Source organism: Crotalus tigris, unplaced genomic scaffold (assembly GCF_016545835.1).
Source record: "Crotalus tigris isolate CLP2741 ecotype Arizona unplaced genomic scaffold, ASM1654583v1 scf7180000024470.1849372, whole genome shotgun sequence".
Classification (NCBI taxonomy): Eukaryota; Metazoa; Chordata; class Lepidosauria; order Squamata; family Viperidae; genus Crotalus; species Crotalus tigris.
In genome coordinates this window covers 322,130-340,382 of record NW_024100641.1, presented here as the reverse complement: position 1 = coordinate 340,382, position 18,253 = coordinate 322,130, and the positions used below count along the sequence as shown (strand labels likewise).

The following is an 18,253-nucleotide window of genomic DNA, read 5'->3' as shown; positions in this document are numbered from 1 at the left end:
GGTTAAAATGCCCTTTGATCCTAGTTGTGTTGGGCATTATGAGCAAAGAAACCCCTGGGATACATTATGCTTCTTCTTTTAGTTGCAACAAAAGAAAACGTAAAGGAATAAATTTCTCCGCTAATCAAGGAAAACATAATCAAATATGAATGGTATTGATTCTGGGCAAGTATTATAAATATTAAAGCTAATGGTAATGACCATCTTCTGCAAAATTAGGGCTATGCTGCAAATTCCTTCTTCTTTTTTTTGGTTAATCATTCTTCAGTTAGAAGGAAAATATGGGTTGCCAACTTTTTCACACAACAAATGAAAACTGTTCTGGAATTGTAATTGGTAGATTATTGGATTCTGGTATATACCTTAATTCAGTGATTCTCAACATTTTCTTCATCACAGACCCCCTTTAAATATCCTTTGTAGCCACAGACCATGGCCACAGACCACCAAGATTTTAACTCAAGATTTAAACGACAGTGTGAATCCCCAAAGGGACCACAGGCTGCCTTTGTGAAAAGGTAAGTGAGTCTTTTCAGCAATGTGCTGTTTTCCTGGATTTCCACTTTTCAGGTAAATCCCAGGAGAAGACAATAACAGGAAGCTCTTCCCATGATCCCCACCTCCTCCCATCAGAAAATAAGGGAAGCCGGAATGAAAAGATCCGTGAGTGACAAAACCAAACATACAAGCACATCCTGCATTTTTGCAATAATAAACTCCAGAACACCAACCAAAGAAATGTGAAGATAGTGTCCAGAGCTTCCCCCTGCAAATGAGATACAAAAAAAGAAGCTTTTTTTTCCCCAAGGGAAGAAAAATTTCAGGAATTAACAAGTTTTGGCTGAATATGAAGAAAACTAACAACCAATTCTAAGTATGTTTGATCTGATTAAGCTTCAGTACTCAGATTTTTCTTCAATAAGGTTTAACTGAGGGGTAGAATGCCTTGCTCTAGTCCAGATTTTCCTGTTCAATTTCTTGGTGACTAGAGATTATCCTCAGCTTAACATATAAGGAACGGTTGCTGGAATTGGGTTCGTCTAGTTTAATGAAGAGAAGGATGAGGGGGGACATGATAGCAAGTCTTCCAATATCTCAGGGGTTGCCCCAAAGAAGAGGCAGTCAAGCTTTTCTCTAAAGCCCCTGAAGGCAGGACAAGAAGCAATGGATGGAAACTAATCAAGGAGAGAAGTAACCTAAAACTAAGGAGAAACTTCCTGACAGTTAGAACAATTAACCAGTGGAACAACCTGTCTCCAGAAGCGGTAAATGCTCCAAAAGTGGAAGTTTTTAAGAAGAGACTGGACAGCCATTTGTCTGAAATGGTATAGGGTTTCCTGCCTGAGCAGGGGGTTGGACTTGATGACCTCCAAGGTCCCTTCCAACATTATTATTATTATGGATCATCGCATAGTCAGCCAGATGTTCAGACTGGATTTGGCATTTTGTCTACCTATCAAGTTGTTACTATTATTATTATTATTATTAACAATAGTTCATTTGTAACAAGCAAAGTCAATGGGGAAGTTAGATTCACTTAACAACCGAGTTACTAACTTAACTGCAGTGATTCGCTTAAAAACTGGGGCGAGAAAGGTCATAAAGTGGGATCGAATTCACTTAACAAATGTCTTGCTTAGCAACAGAAATTTTGGGCTCATTTATGCTTGTAAGCCGAGGACTAGCTGTATTTGCTCATGGATGTATTTTTTTAAAAGTTTATCTCCTGCCTTCTTCAAAAAATGACTAAATAGTTTCTGTGATTCTACATCGTGCTCCCTGTTTGGAAGACCATACCCCTTTCAAATGTCACTTAAAAAAAAAAAAAAGAATTAAACCAACAAACAGTAAGAGTAGAAACAGATGACCAACTAACAACATCCCAACCACTTGCAAAAGGCAGCCTCTAACTATAGGTTAAAAGGGTCCATAGATTTCAGCCATGCATTAAAGCTGAACGTGATTATGGTTTTACAGCCTCTCAGAAACGGGGGAAGGATCTCTGCTTAAGGAAACTGTTTGCTTATTTAGCAGTTGGTGGGGGAAATTCAGTATTGAATGTCTCAGTATCCCCAATAACAATCTGCATTGCAAAAGGCATGCATTTGTAATCAAAGGACTGGATCCAAACTTAAGAGCAAACCCTGTGCAACCAAGGTGGTTTAAAAGAGTTCCAACGAATTTTTGTAGTCTGTTTTAAATGTGCATTAACAGGCGGATAGAATCGAGATCACGTGAAGCAATAGCACCGCTTTATAAAGCCTTAGTAAGACAACACCTGGAATACTGCATCCAGTTTTGGTCCCCACATTATAAAAACAACTTTATTATGTCGTGACTGCAGAAGACCCTTTTCATTTTGAAGAATGCTGTTTGGGCTTTCTCTATCCTTGTCTTTACTTCAGTGGTCATGTCCCAGCTTTCATGTAAATTAGAACCGAGGTGCGTGATCCTTTCCACTTTTTCTAGTGGTATTCCTTCTGAATTTATTGGTGGTAAATTAACCAGTTGTTTGCTGATGACCATGATCTTGGTTTTTGAGGTGTTAAGCTTCAAGCCGTATTTTTCAGATATTTCTGTTAATCTTACAGCCTCCTTTTTTTTCCTTCCAGGGTTCTTAGTCCATTGAAGTCCAGGAAATCCAGGAAATAAGACTAAAATAATTCTTGGGATGAAGTTTTTACTGGTTGAATTTTCAAGAAGGAATAGTAAAATGACTCAAAAAAAAAATAATAGCAGTCTGCTTCTATTGTCACGTTTCCTTTCCAAGAACACACTGGAACAAGAATGCAAAACAAAACCAATTCCTCGGACGATTTCAAATGTTTTTTCTAATTATAAGATACACTATACTTTTTGATATTGATATAGATATGCATGCAGCTATAAAAACTGAACTGGGAGAAAAAGCCTTCGCCAGGAGCAGAATCTGCAGCTTCTTCTGTACTAGGGCAATGAATGAAGTTCCTTCTCAGACACACAGGACTCAGTGAGACCCTGTTCAGCACGCAAAAAGAGATTTGGTCTGGAAAGCTGACTTGAAGGCGTACAGCAATTATTGAGAGAACAAGCGGGTTAATGTTTCGAAAGATGTAATTAGCAAACAGGAAATGCCATTTACTTTGCAGTGAAACAGAACTTGTTCTGGCTGAAGTGATCCCAGACTTGGGTGTGGGATCATGCAACTTAAAACCAGATTTCACTGTTAAACAAACAGGGATTTGCATGTTTGAAACCCTGTGTCTGGTTATCTGGTTGATGACTTCAAGAGCAGGTAAAAAGAAAGAACTCTCTACATTTCAAAAAGCACGTTGGGATTAGCCTTCCAGGAGCAAATGGCCACGGCATGTCCCAAATAAGAGATAGTCCTTGACTTCACAAGTAGGGCCAGCATTTCTGTTGCTAAGCAAAGCAGTTGTTAAGTCAGCCATGATTGGTTTTTATGACCCGTTTGCCATGGTTGTTAAGTGAATCACTGCAATTGTTATGTGACTCATGCAGTCATTATATGAATCTGGCTTCCCCCATTGGCTGTGCTTGTCAGAAGTGAGTTGGGAAGGTCAAAATGGCGATCACATGACCCCATCATGAATACATACTGGTTGCCAAGCACCCGTATTTTTGATCCTATGGGGATGGTCCAGAAATTGTCAGTAGGAAGACCTCTCATAAGTTTCTTTTTTTTTAAAATGCCTTTGTAACTTTGAATGGTGGCTAAATGAATGATTGTTAAGTCAAAGACTACTTGCTCAGGAGTATCCAGTAGAAGAATTCCATGTAGGGGGGGGGATGACAACATCCCAAAGAAAAAGTCCCAGTGTGGGAATTCCATCACAAGCTCTGGGATTTCGTTGAAGCATGGAAAGACAGGGAAATTATATACCACTGGAAGGATGGCTGCACAAAGGGAGGGCATTCCCACATAACATTTGACCTGCTTATGCCTAAATAAATGCCCAGAATCCATACCGTACCAAAAGAATTTCACTGAAACTCTCTTCTTGAAATGATATGATAAGGCAGAGGTCCTCAACCTTGGCAACTTTAAGACCTGTGGACTTCAACTCCCAGAATTCCCCAATTCTGGGAGTTGAACCACAGGTCTTAAAGTTGCCAAGACTGGGGACCCCTGTGATAAGGGACAGTCTCGTTGACCCAACTGAATAAAGACTTGATGGGGGGGAATGCACAACCGAATGGTTTTCGTTTGGCACTCTGTGCTCGCAACTACTCCATGCTTTGCCCAGTTTTTGTGGAAAGGGAAACGCAACCAGTGCACACAGGAGGCCAACGCCAGTACACATTTTTGCTCCACAGAGGAGCAATTCTTCCATATTGCAAACATTAAGTGCCTTCAAGCTATTGCAAACGACTCAGTTGACTGAGCCGAGAAACAAGGGACCACACGACGCCAAACCTACACTTCATTCCAGCCTGAAGGGCTTGTTGACTTTGGCCTTTTCTCTGTGTATTTTAGTTCTATTCTCCTCCATCACAGCAGATGGCCAAACACCACGGGATGTTTGCTCTGAAAAGCCCTAAGGGGTAGAAGGGAGCAACTTGGCTTGATGGACTCACTAGTTTCCCAAAATGAACATCTCCCTTCTCTCTCTCTCACACGCACACACACACACTAGTCTCTATGGTGCTCTACTAAAAATATATTATGCTTCCTTTGAGCCAAATTGACTGAGCTCCCCCCAAAAAACAAAACAAAACAAAAAAAACTAATGCAAAGCCATGAACCCACCAGCAGAATCATTGACAGATTTTTTTTTTATGGCAGTGAGATCTATTCTCATGACTCTCACATGTTCTATTAAGCTGCCCTCAAATCTATATGGGTGGCTATATTAAGTTTGCCTAACGCATAAACATGTTGAGCTAGTTTAAGTATTCTGCACTATCAGGCCAAATCTGGGCCTCTGATAATTGTGATTTGTGTTGTCAAGGGTGGGAGGAGAGGACAGGATTTCCTACAGCTTTCAAGCAAAAGACAAAAGGGAAGACCTTGGAGATCAGTGTGTATAAATATACACAGGTCTTGACTACCAAAGACATCCAGACTAATGCTACAGGCTGTATCCTTGATGCTAATTTTAGATCCTGGGCTTCTAGACAGGATGTAATAGAACAGGTGTGCCACAGCTGGAGAACCCAAAAAAACCCACCAACCCGTTTTTCTAAGCCAGTCTGCAGATCTTGTCCTAATCGTATCACTGAATATTAACTGTATATCAATTTCTTTGATTTTATGTGCCGTCACTCCTTTTCATTTTGTCTTTGGCAGGAGATGCAACTTTTTCTCCAAACCCTTGGGAGAAGGGGAAGATGGAAAGGAAACGTGATTCAGTGTTCTAACCTGCGCCAAAAAAATATTTGACATCCTGGGAATACATGCCTTAGAAAATTGTTCTGATCCATGCCAATATTAGAGGGATCACAGCAAAACTATAATGAAGCAGGACAGAGGTTCCTACATAAGGCCAAGTTTGAGTGTTTCCATTTTTTTTAAAAAAAGCATGTTATGTGTCATTAGGAATTATATGAAAAGTCTAGTTTTTTGTCTCACATTACAAATGAACCTGTGGATGCCACAAGTATAAATGTTACATTCTAATACCCTAGGAATGTGAGCAACAGAGCCAAATAGAAGAGGGTGCTCCAAAGCTTTCCTTTGGAACAAAACCTGGTCAATTATTCTCCATGTGTTGGTTGTATCAGGCTTAACCTCACATGAAATAATCATATAGCTAAAGGGCAAAGCATCCAAAGGTGATCCAAAACATCAACATGTTTGCAATATTTGACATACCCGTTCAAATGAAATCCAGATATTGAAAAATGTGGTTTATAAAATGAGATGAGAGGACAGTAATTCTGTGACCTACTCAATGCCCAATTAAACACAAGGTTTTCCAGGCAATGTTTAACACTGAAATAAGTTTGGAGTTTTATTTTAGGGAATGGACATGATCCAGAATGGGTATTATTGGGGGGGGAAGGCCCTGTTTAGACATATGTGTAATCTGTGTGCTTTGTATGTTGTATAAGAAGACAAACTCCAATGAGTTTTTCTGGGAGTACTGGACACAACACACCATCACTAGTTTGAGTCTAGACAAATGGCAATTCCAGGATTTTATCCATAAAAGAATCATTTCTTCTCTCCTATGAAAGTGACATATGGGTAGTCCTTGACTTACAACAGTTCATTTAGTGATAGTTATAGTTACAATGGCACTGAAAAAGTGTCCTATGACTGTTTTTCACACTTATAGTCATATTTATGACAGTTGCAGTGTCCCAGGATCATGTGATCCCCTTTTGCAACCTTCTTACCAGCAATGTCAATGAGGAACCCAGATTCACTTAACAATGGTGTTACGAACTTAACAACTGAAATGATTCACTGTGGCAAAAAGGTCGTAAAATGGGGCAAAATTGACTTAACAAATGATTCACTTAGCAGTAGAAATGGGGGGCCCATTTGTGGTCCTAAGTTGAGGACCACCTGTAATTGACATCCCAATATTTAAATCAGGGGTCTTCAAACTTGGCCCTTTTATGACTTGGACTTCAACTCCCAAAATTCCTCAGCCAAGCACGCGTGCCTGGCTGAGGAATTCTGGGAGTTGAAGTCCACAAGTCATAAAAGGGCCAAGTTTGAAGACCCCTGATTTAAAAGCTGTTAAGTGATAAAACTGGGTGTCTCATCTGCATCAGGTCTTTCTGAAGAAAAATCTACTCTATGCTTTAGTCCAAGAGGTCAACTAGGACCTGAAAAACACCACTATTCTTCTAAGCCTCCTTCCCTCAGACGATTCCCTGGGAGATGAGAACTCAATCTGGAGAAAGGTCACACATCATATACAATGCTCATTGCTCCAAGACAAGGTGCGACCACAATGCATGGCTGGTAAACAGAAATTCCCTCTTTTGTCTGGGTCAGAGGTCCAAGGCCTAGCTTAGGTCCCTGGTGCAAGAGACAGAATTCCCATCCCCTGGCTGCTTGTTAAGGCCAAGCAGAGCGGGTTAACGGGCTGTGGCCTTGTCAAAAGTGTCTGGGATACAAAGCCGTCATCTCAATTGGCAGTAATTGACCCTCCTTGCTATTACGAGAGACCCTGGGCTGAGCAATAAATGAATAAGCTCCAGGACACAGCCTGAAGTGAGGTGCTATAGTGTTGTTGTTGTTGTTTTTTAAGAACAAGTAATGTTCTTTCCCAAAGATGCTTTTTCAAAAGGCAACTGGGCTTCTTCTTTTCTTGAAGACGTTTCATTTCTCATCCAAGAAGCTTCTTCAGTTGAGTACTGAAGAGGCTTCTTGGATGAGAAGCGAAATGTCTTCAAAGAAAAACAAAGTCCAGTTGCCTTTTGAAAAAGCATCTTTGGGACAGCCCTGACCTGGATGACTGAGAATCTCCATAGGCAAGTGATGACCTTTGTTGTCAAGAGAAAGTGGTTTTCATTTCTGTAACATATACTGCACAGATAGTACAAGAACACTTGTTCTCCCGTCTCATTAAGCAGGAAGATGGGAAAAAATCTGCTGGAAATTCCTTCACACGTTACATAGGAGTAGGGTTTGGCCAGAGAAAGGAAGGTTATACACAAACAAGCAAGTTTTCCACCCAGGTTTCAGTGATAGATTCCTTGTCTGTCCTCTCACCCACAATCAAGTCATTCATTCATTAATTTGTTCATTCATGCATTCATCAAATTTATGTGGCCACCCACCTCACACAAAGTGACTCTGGGTGGCGTACAATAAAACCAACAATTAAAGCAATATACAAAAGCCACTTAAAACAATTACGCATACATTTTAAAATAAGGTGTTATGAATGAGGCGAGGTAGAACATCAGCTCTTCAACTTCAGAAGAAACCCAGTGCTTTTTGAAGTTCTACTTCCTAGTTCCTGGGGGGGGGGGGAGACAGAGGGCTAGAAGCAGGGACCAGCTTGATGTCCATGAACCCTGAAGAAGGCCTGAGTTTCACTTCCTGCCATATATCCATCTGCCCATTACAACTTGGCCGGCACCCCCTTTTCCTAACCTTCTCCTCTCTCATCACTTCCTTCTTAATTGCTTTGGGAAATCAGACACGTGACTATCTAAAGAGGTCACGTAAGGCTGTTTAGTCTACAGTCTGAATCAGGGAGGCAGAAGTTGTGGGTTGCCATTAGTGCAATAAAATGGGAAAATTACTAAATATACATAGTTTATATTAACTACTTTTAATTGTAGGGTGCTTAATATATATATATAGAGAGAGAATTAAATCCAACTGTGGGTTTATCCTGGTCTTTCCCACTTCTATTTCCAGGTCTGAAACTGTTGCCATCCTCTTCCCCCTTTCTAAATTTACTTAATTGTACCACGAGTTACAGAATGCCCAAAGACACATATTCTTCTTAGGATGATTAAGAAATATTGCGGTGTGGGGGCAAATAAATGATGCATCCATTGACTTAGTATTATTTATTCCATTCTGTATAATGTTAATTATCCTGAAAAAGAACAGTGGGATTGACATATGTGTATGCCTTCATCCTGGGAAATCTCTTCAGTTTATGCATTAATCATTCTCTCCAAACTTTCCCTCTGCAGCTGTAACACACATAGATACACACACACACACACATACACACACACACCAGAAGTAATTACTCATTGTGGCTTCTGCCATTCTGCCCTCTACCACACCCCAGAACTTCACCATCATCCTATCCAAGCCACAGTCAAGGGTGGGGATGGGTAGCGTCAGATGTAATAGCAATACCTTTTGATTGACAGCATTGGTCGCCCAGCATAATTTGAACATTCCAGAGGTGACCATGAGGTTAATGCAATCTGGAGCAGACTGGGATGGGGTGGGCTGCTTGTTCAGGACTCCCTAATCAATGAAACTTTAAAGAGATTTTTGTGTGCCCAGGGGTCCAATCCAATTAAGATACACTTTTTTAGACTGGAAGAAGAAGAATTGCAATAACCATAAGAAGATGACATTGGAGAAGGGGATGCAAAGGGTCAAGTTCAAGCATTGCCTAAGCAAATACAAAACTCGATGGGAGCCGCATGAACATTGGGGTGGGGACTTATTTCCCTTCCATTTAGCAACGTCAGGGAAGAAGTTAACAGAGAGTTCCAAATTGCTAAGACTTTCCTTTGGAAGTCCAGGAAAGTCAGAAACTCTTAACAACTACCCTCCTCCGGAGCAAGCAGCTTCCCTGTTGGGCAAGCTGTAATCCCTTGCCATTAATGAGCGCTTTGTTCCAGCCTCAGGGGATGCAGATAACCCTGTATAGCAAAGATGAAAAAGAAAAGGAGGAGTAGGAGATGGAAGGAACATTAAATAAACTCTCAGCTCCACAGTTTTAGCACAGCAAAGGGGTCCCTGTCCTTAGGGGTATTCCCATGTAGACCACAAACCAGGAATTTCAGTGCAATTATATCAAGCAATTTCTTCTCCCCGTCTGGATTTTTCCCTTTCTCTTTTTGTCTATGTGATAAATATACTGAATCTTGAGTGTGTGTGTGTGTGTGTGTGTGTGTGTGTGTGAGAGAGAGAGAGAGAGAGAGAGAGAGAGAGAGAGAGAGAGAGAGAGAGAGAGAGAGAGAGAGAGAATATCAATGTATTTTATGCATCTCCTCTGGGCAAGTTCATCCTTTCTTCTTGCTTCTCAATATCCCAAGTTCAGACTTCAATCTCTGCTGGCACTTACTAACCCGACCCTACTATTAGACATAGAAATACCTGTGTGTCCCTATCCCTTTTTTTTAATCACAGGGGCTATGATCTGCTAATAACAATAGCAATAGCACTTAGACTTATACAGCTTCATAGTGCTTTACAGCCCTCTCTAAGTGGTTTACAGAATCAGCTTATGGAAACTACCCACTCCACTTGCAATCATCACGTGCACATGTCCATGCAAAGTTCCCAAATGCAAACAGACCTAACTAGAATTGCAATTCTGGTGACATATAATTCAGTGCATAAAGACAGTTCCTGCTTTAGTTCATACATGGGAGCAAAATTCTTAGCTGTGAAAATAGTTTGCTCATTATTCATAAGGATGTGCCCTAACAAATAAGCTGTTGTGGAACTGATTTGACTAACCTTGATGTACATGTAATAAATGGAAAGATATCGTTATAGGTAGGTGTTGATTTATTTGATTCTAGTCTAAGACTCCTATAAAGTTTGTTGCTGTTGGCTTCCACCCATTCAGAATCTTAAAATGTACACACACATAAAACAAAGTAAGTTCCTGAGCAGCATTCAGATATTTATTTTTCATTTTCCTATATATCTTTCATTGGTCTCTTTCCTAGTCATGTCTCTTTTGCAAATGTTCATTTCTAAATTTCATTTATTTCTTAGGCCCACATTAAGCTGCAAATCAGGCAAAACATAAAAATAAAAGCTTTCTTTCAAGGATCTCAGCTATCACCTTACAGAGGCAAATACATATTATCACGAAGTGAGCGTTGTACAATATTTTTAATCTAAAGTGCCATGTTTTAAACCTAGCCAATAAATAAACATCATACACATGCAGAGAAGTGAAGATCCAAAAAGGATAATCACCCTCCAATCAATTCATTTCTCCAATCAGAGTCAGAACTAGTCATTCTGTGCCTGATCTGATATTTGAAGGATCCCTTTTCCAATATCAATGAATATTCATTCCCCCAGCACATTTAACCCTGAACCCAAAAAAAGGCTGCACTTTCAGCCCTCATTAAGCAGTATAATAAGCCACAGTCCTACATTTGCCAGTGGGGAAACTCAGCCTAAACTCGGCATCTCCAAACAAAACCTCTTCGGTGTGAGTTCTCCTTTCTCACCCATCCCAAACATGCCTAAGCAAAGATTAAACCCACGTTTGGAGATAGAGGAGGAGAAGTAGATGGTAAATCTCTTCCTGTGGAAAGCCTGAACCAAAGAGATGCCATTCAAATTCAGATAAGAAAGCTGACTTTGTTGGTCTGAGAAAATTGCTTTTCATGATCGGCCTCCTTTTAAAACTCTTTGTCTAGTTCATTTGGAGGGTTCCTGGGCCTCTCAAGAGGAAAACAGAAGTTGATATGATCTGGAACTGAACTTCCTTCTCTTCTCCTTTTTTTTTTCCGTATAGGGGAGGAGGGAGGACCCTAAAGAGAACTGCTGTAGGAAAAGGAGAGAAGCAGTAAGCTGCAGCTGCAGCTGTAACTATAGAATTGCAGAAGATAGCCTTTCTCCATCGGTGAGCACATAGAATGAACAACATTAGATGATTCTAACTGATGTCGTGGGCCATCAAAAATTGCATGTATATATTTAAAAATTGAGTGGCGTAGTGGTCTAGAGGTGAAGATGCTTGCTTCCCACTTGGAAAGCTTGAGAGTTCAGTCCTAGGCAGCAGCAGATGTTTCTCTATCAGGACACAAGGAGAAAACATCTGCTGTGAACTTGGAATGGGTGTCAGGAAGGGCATCTGGCCAGTAAATGCTCAGCTCCATTCAGTTGCCCCGACTCCACCCCAAATAAAGGGATTAAAGGGTCATAAAAAGGTATGACGCATAAACATAAGCCTATTTTTTTTAAAAAATCAAGATTTTGAGAAAACTATACAAGGAAATAGAAACATTTTAAGAGTGTGCATGTATAAATTATGTACATTATAGATAGCAGCGTTCTTCAATCTTTAGGTCAAAGTTGCTATCAGAATCTTTGCACCTATATTTAACATGAATATTAGGCAATATCTCACACAATTTGTAAGGCCCTTTTAAAAATGATCATTATATAAACCTTAGAGAATGAATAGGGAAAGGTCCCCTTTTCAAAAAAAGAAAAAAAAACCCATGACTTATATCTGCCTTTCCTTCAGAAGTTTAGTTTCTAACAATAAAGGTCCACGCTCTGTTTTTTTTTTTTTAAAAAAAAATACAATCTGGCATGGTTTTCCCCCCAAATTTCCTAGAGTCAACTGTGGCAAATCTCCTCTGTAACATTAAAGGTGCAGCTAAATCCTTTGAATGAAAGGATGATCCACGAAAGCTGAGAATAGCTTCCAGGAGAAGTAATTTAGATAAGGGATTTAATTTAGGACAGCTGGGAAAAGTAGCTTTTTGAAAGATCATTTGTGGTCTAGGAGTATCTTATTTAGGATCTGCTGGTAGATCCATAAATACCAAAGATGCTTGAAATCTCTGTCTGCTGGGGTTAAATTATCCATCTTCTGATCATCTTCACTGTTTTTCTCTGTATATCTGCTCCCATCTTTCTTACAACGCTGTGTCCAAGATACTCAAAAAGACATCTGACCAGTGCAGAATACAGTGGAACGATAACTTCCCGGGATCTAAAACTGTATTTCTTCTAATGCAACTTATAATTATTTTTTTACTGATTAATTAAACATGCCTGTGATTCAATACTATTATTCTGGGCTACCTGTATATAATTCTCGCCCAAGAATTATGCTACAGTTAGTTTTTCTAAAAAGTTCAATAAAACAAGAGGCAGAAAACCCTTCTCCTGATTCTAGTGTTCTTAACTGTGGACAAAGTAGAAAGACACAACAGGACCTACATGCAGTGGTCAATAAGGCACAACAAACACAAATAAAGACCAGCAGATCCACCAATAAACAAGTACTAGAATCATAGCAGACAATGAACATCTGCAGTTATAGTTCAATTGTATTTTGTTTTTCCTTTAATCCGAAACTCTAAACCCTTCTAAACACTTTGTCTTCCAGTTCCTATGGCCATACGAGACTTCCACACATAGATACATAGGCACAGGTGTGTGCATACATGTGTCCACACCCACTCCAAGTTCGCTTTCACTACAGTCTAGTCACTAATTCCTGAGATCATCACTGATAGTGCAGAAGTTTAAAAAAACAAAGTAGCAAGAATTCGTACTTACAGCTTTTCAAGAACACGGAGTCCCCAAAAAGTGCTGTTCTTCAGGGTTGTTATTTTGTTATTGCTCAAAATCCTGGAGAAAGAGAGAAAGGTGTTATGTAGTTTGTGTTGTCCATGCATGCAGGCTTAAAGAAGCAGGAGAGAGGTGTGGTCCTCATTGATGGATTCATCATGGTAATTCTGGAATAAATAAACTGGCTAAACATTCATACAGAACTCCAGATCCTCCTTTTTGTAGCGCAGAAAACCTTTTTAAGTACAACTTCCCCCAAATCAGCCTTGCAGCTTCCGGTCAAATTCCAAAACAGGTCATGCTCATAGTTTAGAATAGCCTAAGTTGTACACTTCTCCCAGAAAGAGGGGGAGATCAGTATGTAATTATTATTATTGCTTTGTCATACAGTCAGCCAGATGTTCAGATGGGATTTGCAGTTTTATCCACCTATTGAGTGCTTCCCAAGAACCTGGGATAGGCAGATGTGGATGTGTGAAGATATTAAGAGGCATCGTTGCAGGATATAAGCTGTTCCGAGTAAAGCTACTTTTTACAACTGACTGGTGGTGATCGTCTCAATGATGATGGTGTTCAAGCGGTGCTCCAGATGTTTTAGGATTGCACCTAAAGTGCCTATTACTATTGTTACTCCCTTTGCTTTCTTTTGCCATAGTCGTTCTATGTCTATCTGCAGGTCTTTGTATTTTATAATTATTATTACGTATTTGACATGGTCCTCTGCCTTTTGCATAATGGCCCAATTGCTCCCTCCCCCTTCCACATGTTAATGGTAAGGTTAAATGTGGCTCATTTCTACCTTAGTCAGGTTTTAACGGAAAGATAGCAAGGCCTAACTCAAACTGTCAGTTCTTTGAAAGCACAATTTGCATAATGCTTCTCAGACATTATAGGGTTTGCTTTTACATCAGCTCCACTGGGTAATAGTAACATTTACAAATGGGGAACCGAGGCCAGGTGTCAATGCTTTTTCCGTGGCTGAAGGAAAACGAGAAGAAAGGCCTTATCTAAACTGTACCAGCTGGTTAATGGAATTTTTTATACATATATCTCATCTCTCCCTTCATCTGAATCCATTATTTTACTCTGCGCCATTCCTGGCTGGGAATGTCTGTGGTGTGGCTGAGAGATGCGGTTAGATTTTCATCACTGCTATTCTTACCAGGATGACATAAGCTCGGAAAGCCAGGCAAAATGGAAGTAACAAAGGCGTAATCTAATAAATGGAATAATAAACATTGCAAAACAAACAGATGTAAACTAAAAAGTACACAACTGAAAAGATAAACAAACCAACGCCAAAGGAACAGAATTGGAAGAAGGGAAAGAAATCTGAAACCTACCTGCTTATGAAAGGGTTGTGTGCGTAGACACAAATGTATATATACACACACACACACTTTCTTATATGCACATATGCATGATCTTAAAGAAAAATAAAAACCTTTTTGATATCCACATTCAATATTTCTGTCTAGAACATGCGGAGAAAAGTCATTTGTCAGGAAAAACAGCTCCGTGTTTGATTCATTCAGATGAGATCTGCATAGTTAGTTTTGCACAAATAATAAGGCATTTTTTTCATCCTGATCTAATTGACATAAGCAAGAGTTCACAGGGGATAATCAGTAGTTCTAGGCAACATAAGTGTGTGTTTTCAAAAGCTGGTTGGCCAGTCCAGTAACAGCTTGGAAGCCCACTGAAATATTAACAAGAATACATTTTCTCAAAACAGGAACCAAAGTCAGTTTTTGTTCTCAAACAGAACAAGGAATCGCAGAATCAAATCAATTGTAAGGTATATCTTTTATCCATATATTTGTCTATTCCCCTCCCAAAGATGTAGCTGCTCCTAGGGTAATGCTCTCTATGCATCTCCCTTTTGTGATGCTCATTTTCAGCATGGACAAGCCAAAGTTTGCAGCCTCTGGATTAGGACCTCCCACATAACGGCCTGCAAACCCCCACTATTCAGCACCATTTGTCAAGAGACTTGGTCCATCTCTTCCCATTGTATGGGAGTCTAGTTCAAGTACCCCCTAAAGTCAGGGTTTTTGACTAGCACTAGGCAGCTTGCTGTCAGAGTAAACAGTTGGGAAGATCACAAAAAAAAACAGCCCTCTTTTGACCTCCTCTCAAAGCAAGCAGAAAACTTGCCAACCGAAAGGAGCCAGGAAAAAAAAAATATAAAAGAAAAGGAACACCCATCAATTCTTCCAACTCTCATTAAAAAGCTTTTCTAATGAGCAATTAGCCCTGGCAAGCATGCCTTGTGCTAAGAGGGCCACCAAACAGCTGCAGAGCTTTTGATAGCTTGACCTCACCATCCACTTCAGATTCTTCTTTTCGTGGAAACTTTAAGCTGAATGGGCCTTGTAGCAGCCACGTTTCCCAAACAACTGCTGCTAACATCTGCACAAAAATATTTCATTTTTCTTAAGGTTTTCTTCCCTGTGCAACAAATAGAAGTGGCATTCTGTGTTGTCCTGCCTTTTCTTCCAAATGCTCAAGAATTTCTTTTACATTTCTCCTTGTGCTGTTTTCTGAATTGACTTCCTGACTTGACAATGATAAAGTCAAAATGACATTGGAAAGTAGTTCTCAAGGAGGCCGTGATAAATTGTGCAGGGACTTTATTTTTCTCAGGTCCACCATTTTTCCATCAGTGCCCAAGTTTCTATCAGCCCAACTTTATACTATTGTGATTTGTAAATGCTTCTAATTATTTAAATCACTTTCGTATAGAACAGAGGTGGGCAACTAGGGCTGGCTCAGGAATTCTGGAAGTTGAAGTCCACAGATTGTAAAGGGGCCCTAGTTGCCCACCCCTGATATGGAAGCATCACAATAGGCTGGCTGTGAGATGCTTTTGACAGTTTCTTTCTTTCTTTCTAATGCATTTAATTTTGTTTTCAAATTTGTTGCAGCCTGCCCGGAAAGGTTTTGCTTGAAATGCAGCAGAGAACCAATTTGAATGTGAAATATACATAATATGAGATATGGGATCTCTGCATGCACATATACAAATTGTCCTTGATGCATGACTGTTAACTGAGCCCAACATTTCTGTTGCTTAGTGAGACCTTTGTTAAGTGATGTTTGCCCCATTTTACGACCTTTCTTTTCACAGTTGCTAAGTGAATCCTGCTTCCCCCTTGACTTTGCTTGTCAGAAAGTCATGGAAGTGATCTCATGACCATGAGACACTGCAACCATAGTGTTATTGTTATCAATAACAAGAAGAAAAAGAAGAAGAATAGGAAGAGGAAGAAGAAGAAGAGGAGGAGGAGGAGGAGGAGGAAAAAAATACGAAATATCGCGACCTGGCCATCGAAACTGCGCGATTATGGATGAAATGTGTAACAGTGGTACCCATTGTCATCAGAGCACTGGGAACTATGTCCAAAAATCTTGCAAAATACATCAAGAATCTGCAGCTTCCTGCAATAACTCCAGCAATGTTACAAAAAAACTGCGCTACTCAGAACATCTTATATTTCAAGGAGGTACCTGGTTGACACCTAGGTTGCTGGTAGCAACCCGTGTCAACCATCAGCGCCAGCCAATTTGAATGTTCAGTTGACTGAGGTTCATGTTTAATGAATAAAAGACAGTAATAATAATAATGTTTGGTTCATTATTTTGCAAGGCAACTCTTTGTTGCATTGTTTTCCCTAACACATCTTTACCTTGGCTGGGAATTTCAAGAGAAAAAGCATGTACCTCTGGAATCTTCTTCTCCATTTGAAGAAAAGCGAACCGCGAAGTACAAACCCCAGCATTAACGCTGCATCCCTCAGAGTTCAATACTCCTTTCTTTTTTTTTTTTTACTTCCATCTGGAAAGGGCAGAGACTAGGTTGTTTTCATGATTTGTTTATTGTTCCTACCTTCTCTCAAAAATGTTCTCTCTTTTTTCCCACACTACTTTCTCTACATACATCTCATCACTCTTTCCTGCCATTTAAACCTTGAGGTGGGAGGTCACAGTCATACCATATGTTAAATAAACAGTGGTAAGCCTCAGAAATTCAAAATATTATGCAGTTACAGAATTCATTATTTATTTATGGATTTGTTTTCTAACCTGCCTTTCATTTAGGAGCTTAAGATGGTCTAGAGCAGGGGTAGGCAACCTTGGCTCTTTTATGACTCGTGGACTTCAACTCCCAGAATTCCTGAGCCAGCATGGCTCAGCTTGGAAACCTCTCCCTTTTCCCTCAGCATGGCTGGCTCAGGAATTCTGGGAGTTGAAGCCCACGAGTCATAAAAGAGCCAAGGTTGCCTACCCCTGCTCTAGAGAATGCTCCAACAATTCTGTGAGGTAGATTGCACTGGAAGACTATGAACTGGCCCAAAGTTAGCCAGTGAACTCTAAAGACTAAAATATGGGAGGAATTAAAACCTGGGTGTCTCTGTTCTTAGTCCAACATCTTAACTAGTAGAGCATCCAACTCCATATAACATTTGTAACTATTATATCATGCCACGATACCATTTTTGTTTTTCATTGACAGACTGCATGTTTAGTTTTTCAGATGAAAGTCACCCAGTTGAAATAGACACTACTTGAAGGAAGATTTGAGTAAGATTTTCTTTGGTTTCAAATACTGAAGGTGTCAACTTGAAAAACATCTTCCCTATGTTCCAGACCACCAATGAATAATGGCTGTGTTGTAGATCTATAAAAATTCAATACCTGGCATGGCCCTCAGAAGTTGCCACTGAAGGCAAATCGGATCATCTTTTAGGGAGTGTGGTAATATGAGAAGTTAAGCTCAGCTTTAGATATGAATTCTCTGGTAACCCATTTTGATGGCTGCACAAAGCCGAACACAACTTAAAGGGTGGTCCTGGGGCAGCTGGCAGAAGAAGGCATCCTGTTTGGCAAGTTCCCTGGAATTTCCGGCCTGAACAATAGGAAAGTTGAGCCTCCACTTTTTCCTATTTGTTTTGTTAATAATTTCCTCTGGCCCTGAACCTTGTGTCTTAAAGATTTCCATGTGTGTGACACTAAGGGTGCCATACCTGATTAAAAGCAAGCATTCTATCACTGAGTCATTCTAAGCTGAAGCATGAAACAAGCCAGTCCCTTGAAGCTCTTGGTCTTCCTTCAATCTTTTTTCCTTGATCTGAACTGGAAGTTGAGGAAGAAAGCCCAAAGCCGTATTAAAGCAAAAACTTTACCAGACTTTATGAATGCTCACAAAAACAACATGGAAGCTTTTTCAGGCTTCCAAGAAATCTCTGTGCAAGAGCTTAGCTCAAAAAATGCCAACCTTTTAAGGTCAAGCCAAAGAGGGACCCTACTTCC

General features: G+C 40.0%; 1 protein-coding gene across 1 annotated transcript in view; it reads right to left on the bottom strand.

Annotated features, from left to right (window-relative positions):
- The window catches only part of ADGRA2 (adhesion G protein-coupled receptor A2), an 88,815-nt gene that overhangs the window by 45,083 nt on the left and 25,479 nt on the right, over window positions 1–18,253 (bottom strand). The window contains exon 2 of the mRNA XM_039332949.1: window positions 12,929–13,000. Within this exon, the coding sequence (XP_039188883.1) occupies window positions 12,929–13,000 (72 nt within the window). The remainder of the gene's footprint in view (window positions 1–12,928; window positions 13,001–18,253) is intronic.